Below are 23,939 nucleotides of genomic sequence, written 5' to 3'. Positions count from 1 at the left end.
TTTAAAAAATCCATAATAAGCCTCACTGATAGTCAATGGATAAATACTTCAYGAGCACTGCACAAATCAACTTAAAGTTGGCCAAGTTTGAATAGCTCTACAGACTACATGCGATGCTCACAGATTTAGTTGATTTCAGAACCAAGATCTTAAATAGTTTATATATGGTTTTAGTTCTTGTAACATATAGGAATTCTTAGAAAACAAAATTAAGATTGATTGGTCTGTGTGTATGATAAAGTAATAACACATTATTTTAAACAGATTTATCTGTGGACAGTATTTTTTTGAACTTACAAACTTATGAACTTACAATTCATCTTATGATCACTTGACAAGATAGGCATTCAGCATCCTTACACCTTGTTGAACCAGAACCTAAACACCTCCTAACGAAGTGATCAATGCTATACTTTAGTCTGATGGAGTAGTCAGTATGTATGTATGTAAAAATAAAAGGGTAAATACTGAATTTATAAAGCCAGTCTACTCTGCTTAAAAAAAAAAAAAAAGTCCTGCAATGCTGTAATTCCTAAGTAGAACAGTGAGATAGCAATGTCATAAACTTTAATAAAGATTGCCTTTTGCTATTTTGAATAACGTCAATAATCCCTATACCCTGAGTGTTTGCCTGAAATCTGAAGTATAYGTACTAATATTGTCTGAGTCCTGTGATGCCTCCTCCAACTCAAAAGCAGCGTGGAGATCAAGGCTGCTGGCCTGTGTGAATGCATATTTTCCATCTGCATGGGATTTATACAAGTCTGCCTTCCCTTATAACTTATTTTCATTAATTTACCCACGTCTCGTGTTTGAAAATTTTGTCATATTTAAAAATGCCATTACAGATTTTGCAGTAGACACCAATTTTTACAAGAACAAGCACACTTTTTCTTACCTTCAGATTCAAATTAATTTGGTAAATGTACTTTTTACTAAAAGGATTTAATGAGCAATTCTTATTTTTGAAGTGTTATTTCTGGACATGCGAAAAGGATTTAAATTATTTTCTATAATATTTTACTCTGTGCTTTTTTAAGGAAGACTTTATACACACCTACAGTCCCAATGTGTATTGCTATTCATGCATACTTTTGAAATGATTTTTGCTAGACAATATTGCTATAAGAACATCAACAGTACTAAAACCATTAAGAAATAACCTGCACTCAGTAGCAAAAATGTAGCTCTGAGTGTGATATACTACAGTTTTATATATAAATAAATATAGCACTGAAGCGCATCTTTGCAAGAAGCTTTGCAAGGCTGACCATGTGCCTATATTGCATTATTTATTATAATGTATTTTGTTCAAAATTTGAAGTATGCTTGTACATTTTTCAAGCATATTTGGATTTGAGATATCATCACCAATCAGGCGTAAACCTGCCAAATCCTATATAAATAAAACAACATATTTGCTGCTACAAAAGAATGAGGTCCTTATAAGAATTTCTACAATTTTGRTTTCCATTTTATAGAGTTCTTTCTACAGGAATACAATTATGGTCACAGATATTACACTTATCATAATTAACATTAAGTGTATTACATTTGTTTCTATTTGCAAAGCTTTTCATCAAGGCTAGGGGTCTTTTGCAGTTGTGTTTACTTTTATTAAAAAGACAAAACCAAAAATGAACCACACTCATTTCACTCAATTCATTCAAATTGTTTAACAAAACTTACATAAGGAACTACAACTGCATATTAATTCTAATATTGCTATTACCAATATTTGCTGTCCATATGGTGTTGTTCTGCAAGCATGTACACCTGCCTAGACGAAAGCTKAAACTAAATGCATGCTGAATTACCAGCAATATTTATTTTAGTGTTCACGATTAATGTATGCATGGATCACATCATGTACAAAAATTTGTTGATAAATCTGGCAAAATGCCCAGTACAAAACAAGCACAGAAAAAAATGAGGCAACAGAAAACTACGGTCCTGTAGACTTTTCAAACATATCTTTGCTATCTTGGATACCTGCTACACAATTTCTGTTTCCAAATAAATAGTCAAACAGTAACTGTATGCCTTTTYCCTCCCCATTTTCCATGGCTAAGGGAAACCATTTGGCCTTCTTGCTGTCTTTCAGTAAGGCATGTTTTCCAGCCTTCAGCTCTTCTTGAGAATTACAGAAGACTCAAGAGAAGTACCCCAAAAGCCCTCCTGACCTGGGGGCACCCAAATTGGACAGTACTGTGATAACTGCTCTGCTGGGGCATGCATTCCTCTAGATCTGCCCTGTGGCTAATCTGATATTACTTTTGGTCATATCTATGTGGCCAAAGATAAATACTTTCCACAKAGGATGCAAGATTGTTCAAAGCACCTTGTGGCCTTACATACCAAACCCCTTCAGGATGCAGTCTACCTTTTGCTCCACGCTATTCCACTGCTTTCACATTGTACAGGAATCAAAGTGTGGAGAACTAGAGAGACTAGTGTTTGTATAACTGCCTCTTAAACCATACCTGTCATCCTGGGCTGGAAGCTGGCTACTGCACTCCCCCACTGCCCAGCAGGCTGTAAAGTCAGAGCCAGCTCAGCCCTGTCTGCTGTTTTGCAAGTATTATTTGGAAGATAACAAAGATTATTATGACAGTCTCATGATTCTTCACTCACTCCCTGGAAACAAAACTGCAACTGCTTTCTGCCATGCAGGAGTCCTAAAACATCAGGTGGTGGGTTCCATAAAAAATACGGTTTCATAAACGTAGCAACTCTTAAAATGATTATTACATATTTTCACTAGTACTAACAAATTCTGAACTTATGTCATTATTTGACCATACTACTTGAGATCAAAATGTAATTGCAGACACTTACTGAAATAGTTTTCAGGACTTTCAAATGTGCTAATTTTCAGTTACTCTCTGATCAGTTTCTCATCCTTGCAATTTTTGATATATATATATATATATATATATATACACAAAACACACTCACAAGCATACATATAAAAATGATAATATGTATTGAAATATACATTAATATGTATTGAAATATACATATACACATGCACACACACACAGATGCATGTACAATGGAAGTATTCCAAAATTTGCATACTCCATTTGAGACTTTTAGAAACTTGCTTTAAATTCAGAGCTATTACATTCACTGGGCTTGTGTCTTTCTCTTTTTACATCCATTAATGATAACTGGTCATATTTTTCCACAGTCATCCTGTCTTCTCTAATACCAGCTACTGGAAATATGGTGAGAAACATAACAAAAATCATTATGCAGGGTGACGTTTATCTGAAATTGTTTTCTAAGATCACATACAGCACAGTTTCAAGTTCAATATTTGTCCACAAATGGCTTAAAATCTATACATAACCCAGAACTATACAAAAATCTACAGAACTTAATTCCTGGCTGATACTGCTACCAACACATAACAGCTCAACCGCTTTCACCTGCCAGTTTTAATTAATTGTCCTCGCCACCTACAGAAGTATCATACTTGCTTTGCTTTAACAAAGTACTAATTTTTTTACATTTATTTGCCATATTATAGGAAATGTGTAATATCATTCTACCCACCCTGGGCACCTGTTTTAATTAAACACCCTTGAATTGAACTTTGCTCTCATACTAGTCTGAATGAAAAATCATTTTGCTGAAAAAGAAAACCACATAATGAACGGAATCAAGTCTTTTTATACACTATCTTCTGCCTGGTGCTGGGGAGCAATAAGGCTTGAAATGGGCCAGCTGTCTAGATAATTCCAGAGCTAGCATTGCTTGTCCTTTATTCTACAGCCAAAAGATATTTTCTTCTAAAATCATTTCAACAGCAGTACAATCTCATGCCTGTAATTATAGATTTTAAGACATATCACACACTTGGACAGAGAATTGCTTTATGTTGTGCTGTTCAGGATCACAAGTATTCTCCATATAGTATTTAAATTAAAAATGAAATAGTGTTAGCTTGGACTGGTTTAGCTAGCATGATTATGTTAACCCACTTGTGACGAAGGCTCTGATGGTTTTAGATGATGCTGTTAATAARGTGTTACAAGAGCACATGCAAGCTGCCAACAACACTTTATAGCTCATGAGTTTTAAAAGTATGATGCGTGCCAGTAGATCACTGCATGACGAAATTACATGTCGATATTCTGGCATGGGTAAACCACTGCTACATTTCTATGAAAAATGCAATTCACTTAGATCATCTAGTTAATTACAGAAGCACAGAACRGTTAAGGTTGGAAGGGACCTCTGGAGATCATCTAGTCCAACCCGCCCTGCTCAAGTAGGGACACCTAGAGCACTTAACTAACTGTCAATCCATCTCTAATCTTCCAAGTACTCTCCAGATAGATAAAGTCACATATTGGTTCTTTCTTTCCACACCTCCAAGGGAAGAAGATGACAAAAAGCTAAGGAAAAACAAAACAAAACAAAACAAAAAAAAAAAAAAGGAGAGAGAGAGAGAGAATATGGCTTTCAACTTGTTATTTTCTTTTCTGTTGGCATTATCTCATCTGAATTTATGGACAATGTCTTGTAACATCAGAATTTGGGAAGATAAAAGCTGACAAGTTGACACAGAGGTCTGCTCAGAACAAGTATATAGCATCAAGCTGGTACTGGACCAAAAATGGATGGTCAAAAGCCATTCATAAAGGATCATCTGCTGGATCTTATTAAATTCTCCTACTGATTCTCTCAAAGTAAAAACAAAAGTCAAGAAGATACAGGGCTTTGTTTTGTTTGTTTTGCGGAGGAGGGATGCAGAGGGGAGGAGGAGAGGGGAGGAGGAGGTTGCCTATTATAGAAGATAGGGCAGGTTTCTCTTAGAGCAGGAGCCTTTCTCCTGCCCAAATCTCAGATACATTGGTTCATCTCATAGTTGGGCTCCACCTAGATTCATGTATATGCAGAGTAAGCCCAAAGCATCAAAGCACAATGTTTACACCATCCATGCACCATGCAAATGATCTGTGCATATAACTTATGGTCAGACATAGTACCAAATATGCAGAAATCCTGAACAAATATCAAAACCTGTCTTGACAAAACTCCTCAGTAGAAAAAAAGAAGCTTAGACGTACACAACATGTAATYCAACCATCACTGTGCCAGGTAAACTTACTAGGAACAGCAACTCTTGTAAAGCCTCTTGCTTTGGCTACATATTATTTGTGCTTATTCTTTGAAACTTAATCATACATTGCAACAGCAGGGATGTTCTTCAAAAAGTAGCTTAATTTCTAATATTTGTTTTCCTCTCACTGATGAAATCCAATGATTCTTGACTATGAGTCTTATGGTAAGGGGAAAATAAAATGTCCCTGCATAGTTAGGAAATAACTTATCACTTTTTGTATACCGTAAATGTGGAATATTATAGCCTGAAAGCATTCTAATTGAAATGAATTTTCATTTGATTTTGCTTATTAGACTGTGTTTGTCATAGATATATTAAATGCATAGAGATAGAAATATTACTATATTAAAAAACACATCGAAAAATGAAACCCTGCTATTTTCATCAGCATCTACAAATGAGAATATTTTAAAAGCATAATATATTATCTATTCCCTTGCTTGAGGCTAGACAATTAAATAGGTTAAAAGTATAGGGCTTTATTGGCTGCTAATGCACATGTGTAAATRAAATAGATAATTATAAGAATGAAAATATAATATAAAATACAGTAATTCATGACCAAATTTGTATTAGGAAGTGAAAAATAAACAAATTATTAACAACACTGCCAGAAGCTTTACTAACTCTTATAATGATGCTTCACATTGTTTAATCTAACATGCTAACATGATAGCAGTTCCCTGCTATTCTGGTCAGCATTATACAACCCCTCATTTTAATTTAACAAAAAATAAATAAATAAAAGCAATCAATTCCACCAAGCAACCTGCAGCCACAAGCTAGATGCAACTTCTTCTTCAGCCATTAAGGAAGCTGGTAACATTTCCACTTGTATTTGTACTTTAGCAGTGTAAATATCAAATGCATCCTTCTCTCTTCCTTTTTCCTTCCCTAATATTCTTTTGTGGCTTCACTAAAATGGTATCTACAGGATAAAACACAATGCACATTCTCTTTCATTCTAGCACCAAAAAAATACATTTCCTATCAGGCCTCACTTCAAGTTTGCAATCACAACTGCATGACTGGCATTAAGCCATGCTATGAGTGAAAACATACAGCGAAAGAGCAAAGTAATACATGTAAATGGAGAAGCATTGCTTCTAGAGATAAAAACATTAAGAGAARCACAAGCAAAATGCCAAGCTTGTGCACGCTACAAACAATTCATCAAGCAAACATATAAGAGGTGAAGGTAAAGTCAAGGTGAATTCAGACGAAGACAAGACCTTCACCTGACAAATAATTTCTTAACTACAGTAAAGCTTACTTTTTATATAYAAAATTCAGAGAAAAAAAATACCTCCCTCTCTTTCTGAGACATTATTACAAAGTTTCAAATAGCAGTATTTTTGCAATTTTTTTTTACCTTATTACTACATTAAAGTTGATCTAAACTTTATGAAAAAAAAAATTTAACTAGAAGACAGAATAGACAAATTATGCCAGCATCCATTTCACACTCTTTAAAACATGAGGGATTAATGCACCCTACAGCACAGTTGAAAAAACAAATCTTGGTTACGGCACAAGCGGATAACCTTGGATATCTTGATTCTTAGGAACTTAAAAGTAGTTTGGCAGTTAGGTCCTCTCTCTATCCTTTTAGTTAGTTGATAAAGCTGTCCAGATAGAGAAGAGAATTGAAACTTTTATTGTTTGKTTTTTTTTCCTATATATTTTTGGATGTATATCCAGTATATCCAAACAGTAACAGGCTAGGAATTGCAAAGCTGTATCTGTTAGTACAGAATTTCTATAATAATTATAAATATTAAGCTATYTCAATTATACGTGTAACTTCAAGTAACAGGTCAGTCAAGAAGATAGGTATTTGGTTTCCAAAAGCAGCATCAGATTTTAATATAAAAGCAACAGTACAAACACATAGGATGCTTTGTGATAACAAACACTTTCACAATTGGAAACCAAAAAGATGGTGCTTTCACAAATGGAAATTAGCAGAATGGTTTCTGTTCCCCGAACACAGCTGCCCACATCCTATTGCACACAACACTCTGCACACTACTAGTGCACACATGAAACAACAGATGTACTATCAGCCCGTAAGCACAAACCTAGGAAGCCTTCACAGAAAGTTCAGTGCATTAGAATTGATTCTAGTCACTTAATTGCATTTGGATCCAAGTGCACATGAAAACTGTAAAACCTGTAGAAGTCATATTCTATACCTGGGTCTTTCAAAGACACTGAAAGACAGGAATCCCACTCCACCCTAACAATGCACTATTTGATTAAAAAATGCACTGGGCATTTTGCAATTGATATTACATAGGACACAGTGTTAGTCCCTTTCTTCATCCCAAACGCAATGAAACTGCTAGCAAAGAAGCTAGTTAGAATTTTTTATGTAATAAATTAAATAGGGGAGCATATGAAAACTCCAGATTATTCACAGAATATTTACCTCTCTTTTAAGCATGTAAAAGACCAGATTATTTTCTCAACAAGTTCAATTAAGCTACGGCTAAGCCCATTTCTTTGTTAGTACTTTGCAGAGCATCAGGATGACCACAATGGCACAGTTACACGATAACTGGACTAATCAAAAGTATATAATGTTAGCATTGTGAATGAAGGAGTGCTGCTCATTAGCCTATTACAAAAGAATTACTGTAAATTCAGGCTACGTGCAGCATCGCTTCCTGTGCAAACAGACACAGATAATACAACAGGCTTGAAACCCTGCCAAGCTGGCAGACTGGCAGCACAAATTATGCAAAGGAACAGAAAGCCTTCAGTAGATTCAATAGAGCTCGGAGCATAAGAATGATTAAGTGTTTCTGYATACAGCTACAAATCACAGTAATGAATCAGACTAAAATTTCCAATAAGGGACTTAACTGCACCAGCTGGCCTTCTTCAGTAGTGTTATAATGTGAAATGATGACATCCTAAATGGTGGTGGTTGCAACTTTTGCACAATCTGCCCAAAGTAAACCCTTTTTTGCTTCATCTTTTTTTTTTYYCCCTAYCATAAGAAAAAGTTGTAGCACCTAAGGATACAGAGAAGCTACAGTGTTCCTTATTCTMTTTTTTTCACCTTTAACTGAACTGAGAGGCTGTTTCAGCAAATAGTTTAAAGCTCTCCTTCAAAACTGCTCTGATTACTTAAAAAAACTAAAGATCTGCAATTACAATTGGAATTTTTTTAAAACTTTCAAACTTACTTTTAATAAGTCTTAATTAAAACTCTCTGTTTTTGTTATTCATATATTAGCACAAAAGTCAAGTGCTAACAAAGGAATCAGCATCCATGAAAAACAGTATTATTTCTTCAGAGAAGCAAATGACTTCTACCTCGCTYGATGCATTTGTGGTTTCAAGGAGCACAGAAAACCAGAATCCAGAGAGAATATCTACTGCACAAATATCCCTGTCCTTATTCTATGCTTAAATACAGTAGTTGTCATTTAAAACACAGCAAACTCATCTACAAAACCTCCAATCTCTTAAGAATAATTTTCATTTACCAAATTTAACCTTTATATTTARCTTATTTTTAAACTGCTTTTCCCCCGCCTTCCCCCACAAAGGAAGCTTGCTGCCAATCTCAGTATCCCTTCTGCAACTACATCTTAAGAAAATTGTTTTTGACATCATTACTGATAGTGACAGTTRAAAATAAAATTTTGAAAAGAGTAAATATGACTGGGAATTGGCACCTCAGATCTCAAAGTATGACAGCCTGAAAATGTCATACATGTACACATGATATAAACAGAATATATGTATATATATATATATATTTCTGTGTATACACACACACTTTTCTTATCCACCATGCCTCTAACTTACTGGGACTCGGGGATATATATATATATATATATTTCTGTGTATACACACACACTTTTCTTATCCACCATGCCTCTAACTTACTGGGACTCGGGGACTCTCTATGCCTGGGGACACGATCTCTTCAGTCATGCAGCACCACAAAATGGAAACTGAAAAGGTTCCAGTTTCACCTTCTCAGTATAATCCTGTTAACAGTCCTGTAGCACTTGAAATTTACTCTGGGTTTTTATCTCATCATCCATCACAGGAAAAGGTTACCCAATCTCATGATTCAGGGCCCAGCACTCATCACTTCCAAGCTGAGATAGAACATTTTCGTCATGTTACAGTATTAAGGTGAACATAGTCAGGGAAGAAAAACTTTTAGCAATCAGGCTCATAAAACACAGTAAATTTTCTACTTCCTTGTTGCAAGCATTCTTTGAAAACATCATCGAAGAGCAAGAGTCCAAATGAAGATCACGATTCAAACAATTGGTTGATTAGTTTAAATCAGTGGAAGCACAAAATCTATCAGACTATCCAAATATCCTACCCTCATAGATTATATGGATTAGGTGATTTTTTACATTTTTAGCATTTTTATAACAATTAGCCCACAGGCTTGGGACAGAAAAGATTTGCCATTCAAAAAAAAAAAAATAAAATAAAATAAAATAAAAAAAAAAAAAGTCCTTTCAGGCAGCCAGCACCATCACTTGCTCTCCAAATTCGTACACTAGTGACCTCTGTATCACTAACAAGGTCTTTTATACCGTCTGTCTGCTACTGAGCCTGCACACTTCTCCAAAGCCTGCCTTATGGAGCTCTAATGAGGGAGAACAGTTATAATTTTGTTTTAGCTTAGTTAAATGCCCTTTTATTACATCGTCTGCCCATGGCTAGTCAGCTACTGTCTCGACTAAACCGACTTTGCTTTAAGCGCAGTTGGTATCAATTCAGAACCACGAGTTTGGCACTTCAAGGCCTACACTTCCCTAGAAAAATTACTCGCCCATCTAAAGCATTAATTTATTAGATGCAGCCAGTGAATTTTACTCTGCATTTTTTTCCACTTATTGCAAAAGAAAGTTTATATTTTATCAGATTCCACTAGGATAAAGCTGTGTAAGTTTAGTCACAAGGTTCTAACATTCTAACATATCAAAGACACTCAGATTTACTTGGCTAGTGATTTTTAGCCCCAAATTGTGTTACAATTTTCTGTGTTTCCACAGTCTATAGACAAAATAGATTTCTAAATGTTCCTAAGCAACTCAACATGCRGCCAGTTTCTTGCACAATAAACAGTCAAACCTCAGAGCAGACTATCTAATGACTGGGTCTCAACAGAACTGACCTCATTTGTAATTTGTCTGATGCAGCTGACTTGAGATAAAAGCAGGGAGAAACTTTTGAAGTAGAAATAGAGATTTTTTTTTCTTTCACATATTAAACATCTTTGCCTTGACTAACAAGCAGTAACTAAAATGAATTTCAATAAAAGCAATCCTCCTGAAACTAAAGCATTATAAACATGCTTGTTATGCTGTTTAAATGCAAGTATTCGGCTGTGCTCAAACTCTATTCCCTTTTACAAATCTTCAGGAGTCCTGCACTTCAGCTACAGTTAATTTACTTGTTTAGAACTTTACCTGTGCACTGTTTGGTTTGGTACAGTTCACATAATTGTATTTTTAGAGCAAATTAAATGATGCATCACTACCTATTATATGTTTCAATATATGTTCCAAACATARTGAGTTTAAAAGCATTTATCTGGACTTGCAAGTAGCTGCAAACCAACATTTCAGTATTCTATAAGGTGCAACTGAAAGAGGCATATTCTGAGCCATTTCATTATTGCATTTTGAGATATTTTATTTTTTTTTCTTCCCCATAAAGCCTATCACTTAACCAATAAAGATAAATGTGAAAGCACATAGGAAATACAAGACATCATTTTCACAAAAGTTACTATAAGTCTCTGGAATTCCACAGAATCAATGAAAAAACACCAATATATACACACTGCAAGTTTCTCTCTCTCAAAAAAAAACCCTTGCCTTTTTTTCTTAGCATGCAGCTGACAGCAGTACACGCACCAAGGCTTCCAACATAGCTAAAACCAGCAGACATGCAAACGCAGTTAACTTTCTGCCATCAATAAAACCTGACACCTCTAACCATGCCCTGATATACACACTGATGGCATGCTGCTCTTGCAAGCAGTGATGATGCAAGACACTCTCCAATCTTTTTCTCAAGCATCTCAAACACTTCTCTTTTTAGAGAAGGGTAAATAAATGAAGCTCATGGCATCAGGACACTGTGGTGCTGTAGGAGCTGGCTAGGAGAGGATTTGCGATCTTTACTGTCTTCCAGTAAAGGGAATGAACAAGTCCACGTGCAAGAACTCAATACTGATGGGAAACCATCACCTCTGCTGCCATGGATATTGAAGAAATAGCAACCTCTTTCTGCTTACGTGGTTTCAAAACTAGCCCCTGCATCTCAGTATTCTTTTTGTAGTCTTGTAGACCTGGGTAGATCAATACAGTTCTGCAAAAGTCATCCACCTCTTGGACTAGTTAAGGAAAGTGGATTTTTGAGGCTTATCCTGAAACTTTGTCACACTATTTCAAAAATTTTATAAGAAAAGTGAACAAGTAGAAAGTCTGCAGCAAAAAACTGCTATAACCTGCAAAGCCAGAATCACAACTTGAAATCTAGCATACTTCTGAACTAAGGGGAGAAGACTATTCACTGTCACTTTTTATATAAAAGTTTTACTATTTTTAAATATTTTTCATCCATATACTTGTCCTGCTAAATTTATGTGTAGAATTGTTTTTACATTTGATCTTATTCAAAGTAATATATTTTACACCTTGATTTTTATTGGTGTTTTCACCTATTTCTTTTGGATACCCTGCTGCACCAAATGTGTTTCTTGGGCTAAAGAAGTTACACCGAACTTGAGAGACCAGTGTACAAGACAGTGCTTGCAAGTACACTATTCATTTTCTCACCTCACCACACCACAGGAGCACCACAAAATGCAAGGTGAAAACGTCTTTAGGAAGAAAAAAAGTTAAGTTCTGCTTGAGCCTGAAGAACAGGGGATTCTAAGCATGAGATCCCTGTCCTGGCTCAGCCTTTAGGTATGTAAAAGCTGCTTTAATGTAGTTGAGCAGACAAGACTTGCACTGCTTACTACAGTGGCTAATCACCGAGCTGCTGCTAGGCCTGACTCTTCCCATTACAAGTTGTACTACATTGGGGCAGGTTCGGTCTATTTAAAAAAAAAAAAATCTTTCTGATAGAATGTCAAGGACTGTGGGAAGAATAATATAAATATGCAAGTAAACTTCAATGTATTTAGTAACTGAACAACTGTCTGCAACTTCACCCAGTCTAAGGAAGTTTTGAGTACTTACCTGCTACATGGAGACTTCAATTTGAAAAGTCATTTTTCACCGTTTCCAGCAATATGTGTAATACTTTCTCAGAAAATCTAAACATGTTCATACAATCACATTCTGTTTTCACAATTGACACTTACCTATTCCCCTGACAGTTCATATACAGCTGAAATTAGCCCACATTAGCTTTTGTCTGAATATAATTCTTTCAACATATATAATATTTTTTCAAACTAAAGTGTATTGGTCTAAACTGACCTTGTTGGATATAAACAGCATTGCTCTTCAAATAAGTTTTGTTAGTTAAGTGCAGCTGCAAATTGAGGAAAGCTTAAAGCTTTCCTTGCCTTTCACTATGGAACAAATACTGTCTTGCTTGCTGGTAAYGCTACAGGAAGGTGCATTTAAACATAGTGAGAAACCAGAAAGAATGTGCCTCAGAACACTCATAAAACTGTGTGTGTTCTCTAAAAATCCTGAACRTATCCTCTTAAATGGACCAAAAAAATCCGTCTTTCCCTAGTAGTTGGTTCTTTTCTGCCCCTACTAAGCAAACAACGTTAACCCTTATGTCAACTGYGTTCTACAAGTCCAGTGACTACTGGGTCGGTATCCTTTCTAATATGCTCCATTTCTATGATGAAATGCAAATGCAAATAATAACATCAGGTCAAAAATGCAACTTGACTCTTCCTCTTGCATCTCATACCTCAAAAGTCTTTTGACTATTTTTTTTAGCCCTTTATCTTTTGTCTTTTTGCCTCTGATTAAATTCACAAAAGTACATTAATATTTTGACACACTCAGACCTATAGATGTAGAGCATCTGCAACTATATAACAGCCATCCTCCTTCCCCCCAAACAACATAAGAATAAACTTAATCTATATTCTGATTCTGGAAAAATGTTGTGACAAATTTCTTCCTTATATTTCACCAGTCTAGAACTCAAAGAAAATAGGAATACACATAAGCAGAAAAGCACCACTGAGTAAAATAAGTAGAATTGTGAGTACAGTCAGAAAAATAGATAATTTAACAGGCAATTTTGCATGTTCTAGGTTTATTTAAGAAATGATGAAGTCCAAGTAATGTATAACAACAGAATCAATCATTATATTTATTCACTATCGGTACAGTTGGTATTTACTTGAATGTGGGTAGATCTATCAGCAGCTTATGCTACTTAGATAGGCATACCATTTAGTTTATCATGTCAAAAAATCAAATATTGAACAATGAAATCATATTATGTATGCATAATTACTTCTAAGATCCACTTCTGCTTTGCCCAAATGTTGTTAATTAACTTAATTAATCATGGTATATTTATAGTTTGCAATCTGTCATGAAAACTATAAAGAATTCTATAGAATTTACTTTTAAGGTATTTACCTGTGTGTAAGTCTTCGGTGACTAATGCAAGCAGCAGTTTGTTGATCCTGTGCAACACAGACCTTATGGCGACTGCATTTCATCTTTAAACATGGATCTTTAGCTGGATCTAAAGCTGAAAATAATTTTAGAGAATTGTTAGCAAATTATCTGGAAACATACAATTAAAAATAAAAAAAACCCACACACATTAAACGCACCAGTTCCATAGAGAAAGCTGGCCTCCCCTATGTCTGGTACAGAATGGCAGACTACATGTTTTTGGTTTTTATCAGGACAAAATGCACCATGTTTAACCATATTCTAAACAGAATTCCCTACAGGGAAAAAGATCTTCATAAAACATTAAAAGAAATCTGTAAAGTTTCATACAGTACCTCCATTTCTAATTTATAAAAATCCTGAGTATCTAACCCAGTTTTCCTGGTCAGCCCTGGTAACCCGTAGGAAGTCTGTCTGCGTGTCCGTCATATCACTCAGACTGTCAACTTGCCTGAGAAAGCCCCTTCTGCAATTGGATTCTGTTGCCTACTGTTCTCAATCTCAGGGATGTCTCTTCTAAACAGAATTAGACTTAGAGCAAGTTGAACAGCTCCAAGATTATTTTAGTTGCACAAAAACATTAGATTTTATAAGTCAAACCTGATCTTAAAGAAATATCACTAAAATTCTGTATTAATCAATAAGAAAACTATGAACTCTAATTAAAATGAGATATATAACATATAATAACTATATGTTAGGAAATACTCTTTCCCTCATTCTTTTTCACTTTTTTTTTTTTTTTTCTCCAAGATGTGCTTTTGTATACATATTCTGTGAAAGGAAGTCTTTGTCTCTTATGTTCTTCATGAGCAGAAAGAAAAAMCACAACCTTTAACCACAGCTGTATGTGATTTATCAGTTTGAACTGCCAGGTGTTGGTAATGTAAGACTGACTAAGCAAGCAGCCAGGAAACAAGAACCAGGGTGATCATTAATTACAGTTTTGACAGCTGATTGTGTGGTGTTAAGTATGATTAAATATAGTTTGAGGAATTGACTTTTTTATCATTTCCTTTTTAAAAATATTCAACTGTATATAAAATATACATCATATTACCAACAAAACAGAAAAGTGAAGGACCCRTAATAATTCCATGTAGAAGAGAAAAAAAAAAATCTTTAGTTACATCATAAAACCGTTAGAAATGGATGCTGTCCTATTTGAGGAGCTTTTTATTTCTACAATAGAACACCTCTATATCCACAATACAAGTCATTCAGCTATATACAATAAGTCTGATCACAAAAAATCTCAGCAAGTGAAAAGGAAATGCAGCAATAAATGACTGAACAAGGATAACAATCAGATTTGAAATGAAGAGCAGAACATTAAAGATCCTTTTTCTAGATACTTTAGATTTTAATGTTGGAGTCCAACATCTTCTCTGCCTTAAGTCAGGTAGAATGCTCTTTTGCAAAACTGAATAGTTTAACAAAATAAAAATACACGAGGGGYAGAAATCAGGAATCACTGAAAGGTACTGAATGTAGTACTAAGCTGGGAACATGGGTATTTCAGATAAAGGGATAAATGGAAGAAGTCTTGTAAATGTTCATTTCCTTACTAGAAATCAGGAAATTAAAACTGGACATCTCCAAAGCAAACCTTTTCCTGGGCTAGATGGGCCACCTTCTGCCAGAGCTTGGTGTACACCACACAGAATCACAGCCAGGAAATGCCCTCAGTTCTGGAGTTCATCCAAACTTCACACTTACAGAAATTTAATCTGCCAGTGTTTGCTGATTGGATTATTATAGCTGCAGCACCACAGGAGACGCTTGAGCAATTCAAGTGCGGCACTCGTTCATGCTGGAGCGAGAAGGGCTATCGGGTTGTGCTGGAAAAGTGGCAACCGCATCATCCGAGGGCTAAATCAGCAAAGTTACCTTTAGATTCAATGGCACAACCAACACTCGTGGACGTGCGCTGGCATTAGCTAGCGTTGTGAACTGCCAGACTACTACATTTTTTGGCAGCTGTGAACCCCTGTTCTTTTGAAAAGCTGCAGCATCCTAYAACAGGAAGATCAAATCACTTACAGAATAAAAATACGGAATTCAGAAATATGATAAGTCAAATACTTGAAAAGCATCAATATTTGTTTGCACTCACACTGTAGCTTGGCGAACCAGGAGAAAATATACAGAAACAAATGCTGCCAGGAACCGCAGCTGTGGTGGCACAAAATGTAGCTGTGTACTTTCTTTCCATGGGCATACAATGCGCAAGCATGTCTGATTTGTTTGACAAAGCTGTTACTGTAAACACTGAAGATTCAGCAAATTTTCACCTTAGTTTTATACAAAATACTGAAGCTATGATTGTAAGTCCTTTGAACTCTTAAGTGGAGATTAAAAACATGTAACTAAGTTAAAAAATACATTTGTTTCTTCAGTCTTAGCCCAAGGTCTGGGCCTTGGAAGGCATCATTGGAAGGCAGGTTCCCACCTTTCATTTATCTCATTTCACTTAACTTCCCTGCCTTGCTGCTGTTTAGTGACACTAATGGCATAAACTGAGGCAGTGAAAGCTATATACCATCTTGGGTGGCAAACAGCCATACCAAAGGGGTAAATATGTGAGGTCTTAACTATGTTTCTGAGTCTCCAATCTGCTGCTCCCACTTAATATCCTTGCTTTATAAACTAGGATATCTCAAGGTAATGATGCAACATTTATATCACTATCATAAAATGACAGTTTCCTTCACCACAACCAAACTATGTGTGATATTATCAGAAAGTGGTAACAGTTGAGCTAATGACAGCAAARGCAATTATCGAAAGTGATGATCAATTTTCTAACATTTGCAGCCTAATTCAGATGATGCAGATAACCAGAGTTGAATTCTGATAATTCATGCATTGTTCCTGGTTGTGATTTTTGAGTTATAAATGTATAGTCATAAATCAGAATAATAAACCTTTAAAAACCTCATTTATGAAAATTATATGCAAATTAGTAAATAATTGAATTATATTCCATGTTTCATGCAGAAAATGCTTTCTTAATTTTCTAAGACTCTTATTGTGATATTTCATCTTTTTTCATGATGAGAGTAAATCAGATACATTTTCAATACATTTTCAAGTTTGTGTGTGCACATCCATGCAGGCTCTGGCATTTGTGCACTTGCTTTTCTCATTGCCAGTCCTAGTGAATCCACCTGTGTTGTGCTCTTTTTGGAGCACAGTTTTATACATCARTAATAACAACTGCCTGCAACTAAGATTTTCTTGAGCCAACACAAATTTGGACTTTCAGAAATCTTTCAGGTTTCCAAGTACCAGTGACAAAAGCWGTGGCACAAGAATAAATGCTCCGTTAGCAGAGCACCCCATGAGATGGAATACGTATAGGGAAAGAGAAGACGCTGTGTCTATACAACTATTTTGCTGGAAGCCTTTCCATTATAGAAGCTCTAGCAGCTCTAACATACACCTTGAAATGAACTCCATTCCTGGGATGTTAACAAAAAAATGACATATACATTCTGCATTAATGCAGAATAAATAAATGTAAATCATTTCAAATAGTCCAATGAACTTACAATTATGAGTGTTTAGCTTCCTTCATACTCCACAGGATTAAGATATTAACATCCTTCCTTCCTTGTGAGAAATGTATAATCTGAGATCAGGGCCAGTGAGAATACTTTAGTCTGAAGTATAAACATTTTCCACATTCCACCTTAATTCTGCACATGGATCTCTGTCCTGATGCGTGCATRTCAAACTACTAGGAAAATGCAAATGTACAATTTACAAAATGCAAATACACAATTTGCATTTTGCACAAAATGAAATTTGCACAAAAATGCACAAATTTATTCAAGAAAATATATCAGTTTAGATAATCTTATACAAGAGCTAATTTGGTAAAGAAATGGCTCTGATTCTCCATTTTTTTTTCATTGCATCTTATAGAAATCACTACCAAAATTTGCTTGCCTCATCACTCCCACAATTCAGTCTGGCAACCATTCCTCACCATTTCTGCTAAAATAAGCAGCTATGAAACAGCTAACAACATTCACCTCAGAAACGTTGTGAGCGTTAAAATCCCAGAGTGCAGCCATATATGCATCCCTCWTAGCTATTTTCCTCAGCACCAATCTATCAGTTCATTTCTAATTCACATTTGCTAAATTATCTTCATAATCATAAAGGCTAGAGGCCTTTTTTCCATAATTGAAGTGAAAAGTTAGACTGTAGAGCACAATTATGCTGTCATTAAAAATAGGTCATGGGTTTCCACCAYGATGAAGAGACTCCAGACATAAGGAATACATTTCTGTAAAACGTGCCAGAAAAGATTTCTTTATCAGTGACTACAATGTATCAGTTGGCTTCTAGGAAGTCAGATAAAACCAGGTTCTAAAGACTTCTGATCTGATCTTTGCTTCTACTGAGCTGGTATTATTCAGAACAATATGCTTGCTATAGGGTATTTGCCAGAATGCCTAACATCTGTCTAGATATTTGTCTTAAATAACATCAAATGTGATGCTAATTACATTTTAACAAGCAGAAAAAGTCACAAAAACAATTAGAGTATGAAATGCTTTATAGCACCTACTTTTTCCCTCTAAAATTTAAATTGAAAAATAAAATTAATTGTAATCTCTGTGCTGAGAAACCATAAAACAGAATTAGAAGCATCTGATGATTTTTAATAGATAGATATGGATTTGTTATCATCACATCCTGGGGAAGCTATTACTATACACAACACTTGACTCAATTATTACTAATGGATCTATTTATTTACCATTCAGATTTAGAAGAGCAAGACAGCAAGGCTTCCCATCATCTCTTCTGTAAAGTAATTTACAGCTAGTACTCCCGGAAACTGTTATTAGCCAGAATGTCATTTTCATTGGAAATGTAATAAAAAAACAAGATTAGCAAGATATAATGTAGGAATCCTCTTAATGGGAGCTCTGTGGCAGAAACCACAGTAAAGTACCATTATTTCACAATCTGTCAAATATCTTCTGATATGTGCCCAGCTCTGTTCTCCATTCCCAGTAATAAATATTCTATGAGTGAAAAAAAGCAAAGAGTTTAATACAAAGCTTATAGACTTAAACTACTTTGTTCTCTTCCAGTTTTCACGAGATGAAATAAGAATCTGCTAGACTTTTGCTAAGCAAACTTAGTTCATGTTGAGATTGTTCAATGAGAGGACTCCTAAAACACTGAATCAGGATTTAGAGACATCTGCTGGGTCAAAACTGACTTTGGATTTTTCTGGCTCAGTCAGGGAAAGAAATGTCTGCATTTCTACAGCTGCAGAAAGACACAGACACCTATCTAAAACTTTTCTAAACTATTATCTCAAATAAGATGATTGCTCCTGCAAAACAACATGCAATAGGGCTCATTCTCTAAAAACTTGCCAATTTTCGCACTTCACATTTTTATGTTAAAATGAAGGAGAGCATTCTAATGAGAAAAACAAAAATGTTCTGAATATAATTCACTTTATCTTTTGATTTTTTTACATAACATTGTGTAAACTTCTTGAAAATATATAAGAATGCTCATATTACTAATGTTCTGTAAAATTGTTATGTTTTAGAGTCATAACACAAAACAATATAATTGAATATCTCCACACAAAATACATTCTCTAAAGGATTCACAGAAGATAAAATCACAACACTGTTTAAATCCTGGCTCAGACAAGGGGCCTACGAAAGGTTCAGGGGGCTTAAAATACTGAAGTTAAAGGAAAACCTCAAATGCCTTAGTTATATACTGTTAAGGATTTTATAAAATATTGCTGCAAGCTAACAAGTCTAAAAGTAATTGTAAAATTTCTAAGTAGATATAAGTTGGAGTTAGAAAAAAAAAAGAAAGAAAAAGAAAAAGAATGTAAAGAAACCAGACCTACTCCATTAAAAATTCACTATATAAAGTTCCCTCCCATGGAAGGTTTGTGTTTGCCTGAAACAGCAATAGTATTCATGTTTTATCTGACAAAGATTATTTTCAAACTAGTAAGATGTATTTTTCCTATTTAGAAAATGGTATTTATGCATCTTATAACATATGTTTCAACATATAARGCAATCTGGTTGTTTCTATCCATGAACAAACTTTTCTGAATGAGACGTCAGCATAAATCCTATGACTTGGAAATGACTCTCACCATGAGAATGTCTTGATAATTCAAAATGAGATCGAGCTGAATTTTAAATGAGACATTCACAGCATAAGCAATTACCATTTACTGATGTTTTATCCAAATGAAGAGTTTACAACAAATAAAAGTGCTAAGTTTGACATAAGCAACAGCAAAGTATATTAAAAAGAGTGTACAAGGAAGTGGCAGTGATTCCTTTGTAAAACAGGTTTACTAGATGAAGATAAATAGTCTCTCTCCTTCTGAGGGAAAAATATATGTTAATGAGTGGCACACATACTTCAAAACAGAAACCTGAATACATTTGCATATTATGTAGTATATAAAAGCAGAGCTTTTTAAATGCTACTGAAGTGTGTGTTCCCTTTTTTTTATTGCTATTTAAAATATTTAAAGCAACTTCTGGATTTGTTCTTTAATTTGCCAGTCACACATAATCAGGGTCCATAAAAAAAATGTTTTTACTTACCGTCATGTACAGTCTAACATGAAAAGTCCTTTTGGGTTCTCATAGTTTCAGGAATGGTAAATATAAGTGCAACATCCATTAGCTACATARGACCTTCAGGCCCAGTTCTGAAATCCTACAGCTCCCTGCCAGGCACTTTACCATACCAAAATAGAGCAACCATGCAGAGTGCACTAATGGCATTCTGCACATTAATTACTTACAGAATGCAACACTTTTGCCTGAATTCATGTTCTTTATAATATTGTAAATTAAAATTAGTAAAGAGCTATATTTAAATAAGCTATGGATAAACAAGATTGCAGAAATAGAAAACAAGTAGAAAACAGGTCTATGGATTTACTTCATCTAAATAAAATGGGTCAAAAAGGTGGAAGGACAAAAAAGACAACTACAAACATATAAGATGTTCTAAAAGAATTGTTATTCTCTTACTCATTAGCATAGTTTTCCCCCCCTCAGATTTTCTTCTTAATTGGATTTATTTTGCTACCTCTTTTTCTTTCCTCTCCTTGTCGAAATTGCACCACAGAGCATTAAATGATCTCTAATATCATGTTTTTGATGACTAGCTCTGTTAGCCACTTTACACACTTTCGTACTAAATTTATATGGCCTCAGTATCATTGATATCAGACAGATGGTATCAATGGTAAGGAAGCAGCAGCGCTGGCACGCACCAGAACACTCCCAGGCACACAGTCCTCCAGGGGCTGGTGGCACCTGTGTCTCCAGGCTTTCAGCTGGGACATCAAAGCACAGGAGACAGGACAAGAAATGCTTTCAAGTCTTGGAAGTTAAGTCTTCCTTGGAAGAAAGACAGAAGTAAAATTTCAGAAATCTAAGGGGACACTTCCACATACTCTATACTCCGTATACTGCCAATTTAAGAATTTCTGACACTCTACCTCTAGCCAGTCGCTGTTCCCCTCTGCCACACTTCCACACTGCCAATGTAACAACTCGTGGGTCTGAAACAGTTACCTGAAACCATGACCTGAAACCAGTTCTACAATCCTTGGATCTGGACAGAAGAGTGGGATGACGGGGGAAGCAGCAGTGAGGGGTTAAGACCAGCATTGCTACTGAAAGCAAGACATAACTTGCATCGCACATTGGGTTGAACCTCATTAAAACTGCTCTCTGCAGCCTTTCTTTAAAACAGCTGTAAGAATTTAGGAGCCATTTGCTGATTCAACGGGAATAAATAGCTGAAACAATTCAAGAACCACAATCAGAGGAACAGAGGTTTATTATCCAGTGCATGCGAGTTAGGAGCCAAAACTGTGAACTTTGTGGGAGAAGGTGCTTCAGAAGTGTTACTGCTGTAGAGAAATTTATGAAAGACAGGGGCAAAACAATGAAGAACCACCAAATCACAGCATCATATACAGAAGAAAATCATATATAGAAGAAAAGGCATCATTAAAGTGTTTCTCAGATAAAATAAATAAAAAAAAAMCCCACACTTTAAGTCTTTCCAGTCACAGACTGGCTGAAAAAAAGTTCAAAACAGTGAGAAGCTGTTTAAAAAGGGGTTGATGTATTTTTTAGATAAGAATGATTGTTGAAAAATATCTAAATACATGAAAACGTACACCAGATTAAAATGTTGTTTTAGATCGTGAAAAGGAGCAAATACTTTTAGAAATGATACTATGAATTTCAGAAAGAACAGAGCTGAGAAGCCCATATTTCATGCATATTCAGACTAAAGTATATTTAAAGCGATATATGATACATTTTAATTGCCATGTACTGCAGACTACCTTGGAAGTGCAGGATATACATTCCTAGTTCTAAGACATTAGTAATTTTTGCTATAAAAGCTGGACCATGAGGACACATACAAATAGAGCAAAGTTAAATCTATATGTCTATTTTCACAGTCTTCAACTAATGGACCTTCATTAAATCCCCTCACAGCTTTTTGCAAATTATAAATGAGGGAATCAAATGCTTTTATTGAACACAAGCCTAAGAGATTTCAATTTTCTGTATGAAAAGATATTCACAAATTCTATAGAGAGATGTGTATGTACACACTACATATTCTTGGTCCTCCAAATTACTATGAAATAGGTTAATGGAACATAAAGAGCTAAAAGGCATAGAACAAGTTGCTTTCAAAAATCTATTTCTGTGGTAAAATGTTATCTAAAATATTTGTCTTGTAAAAAGACATATAATGTAACCTGATTACTATAAAAGCTAAAAATAATGTAGTGGAATGGTCTAAAAGAAACATAAATATATCTACAAACCTACTACACCTTCAGGGTGTTCATCCTCCATGGAAATGTCATTTCATATTTTATCCATTAAATGAAAATACTCCATTCCTCCAAGTTATTTCTATTGAGCAAAGGAAAAGAGCCTCTGTGCTTTAAAAAATTACTCCAGTTTCTTTGTGCACACAATGTTTTTCAAAAGCTGCAGCCTCCAAGCTCTACTACCATCTGTACTCCAAAAATAAAATGCATTAAAAGTATAATGTATCTTTGTATCTGTTGTAAAAATAGTACCTGAAGTAAAACTGATAACCTTTTTTTTTTTTTTTTTTTTTTTTTTAAAGCTTAAGAAAGCCTACCACATTCTGGACACCATTCTAATACGACTGATTTCAGCTCTAGCATCTCTCCATTTGTTAACATCCATGCACTACAAAAGCAAGTGCTTTTTAAAGCTATATTAAACCTACTAAAATACTCAACTTGGAATAGTCCAAAGACATAAAAAATCCAAACTGTTTCTTTCTAATTTTGACCAAGAACTTCCTTTCAGCAGTCACTAAATAAGATTATTAGAATAATCAAATATATTTGAAAAACATTTGTCACATATTGCTAAAGACAACATTCTATTATGGGTATGTGTTCAAAAAAGATAGGTATAGACAGACAGCTACTCTTTGAACAAATACCTCTGTTTGCTTCAAGGAAGGGCACTGCCAAATTGAAACACAGCTCATAATATTTGTTGGTTTCTTCAAAAAACATTTTGCAGCACAATTCTCTAAGGAAACAGCCCTACATGTTCTCAGACTAAGGCCTGTTTGCATGTTTCTGTATAACCACCTCCTATTAACACCAGCAGAATTGCACAGGTTTGTCTATATGTGCAATTTTGACACATTAACCCATACTAATATAAGAATGCCTTTCAAAATATGGYAAATCATACAGAAGAGTGCATTAAGAAACTATTAAAACACTATCAGAAGAGCACCACTATGGATAGCTTGAGCCACAGACTTTCCAGATTTTACAACAGCATATTAATATTTGGATTTGGGTTCAGAATAAAGACATATTTTTAAAAAAATTCAAAGACACTAGGCCATATTCAGTTAATATACAAAAATCCTGATAAAGATTTTAATAGTCACTGAAATCTTAGGAGAATAATGAATATGTAAACTCCACAAAGCCAAGAATATATATGAGGCATCATTTCCTTAAAAACACCATCTGGAAATGAATATAGTTGTTACCTTAAACTAATTTCCAAAAAAGT

The 23,939-nt window shown here is 34.9% G+C and overlaps 1 protein-coding gene across 2 annotated transcripts in view; it reads right to left on the bottom strand.

Annotated features, from left to right (window-relative positions):
* SPOCK3 (SPARC (osteonectin), cwcv and kazal like domains proteoglycan 3) overlaps positions 1 to 23,939 on the bottom strand; it is a 164,241-nt gene that overhangs the window by 74,439 nt on the left and 65,863 nt on the right. For both annotated transcript variants that reach the window (XM_026041653.1, XM_026041654.1), the window contains one exon: positions 13,759 to 13,873. In XM_026041653.1, coding sequence (XP_025897438.1) covers positions 13,759 to 13,873 — 115 coding nt within the window. The remainder of the gene's footprint in view (positions 1 to 13,758; positions 13,874 to 23,939) is intronic.

Source organism: Nothoprocta perdicaria, unplaced genomic scaffold (genome assembly GCF_003342845.1).
Source record: "Nothoprocta perdicaria isolate Ctin4 unplaced genomic scaffold, notPer1 scaffold_29, whole genome shotgun sequence".
Lineage (NCBI taxonomy): Eukaryota > Metazoa > Chordata > Aves > Tinamiformes > Tinamidae > Nothoprocta > Nothoprocta perdicaria.
This window is presented reverse-complemented; position numbering and strand designations above follow the sequence as displayed.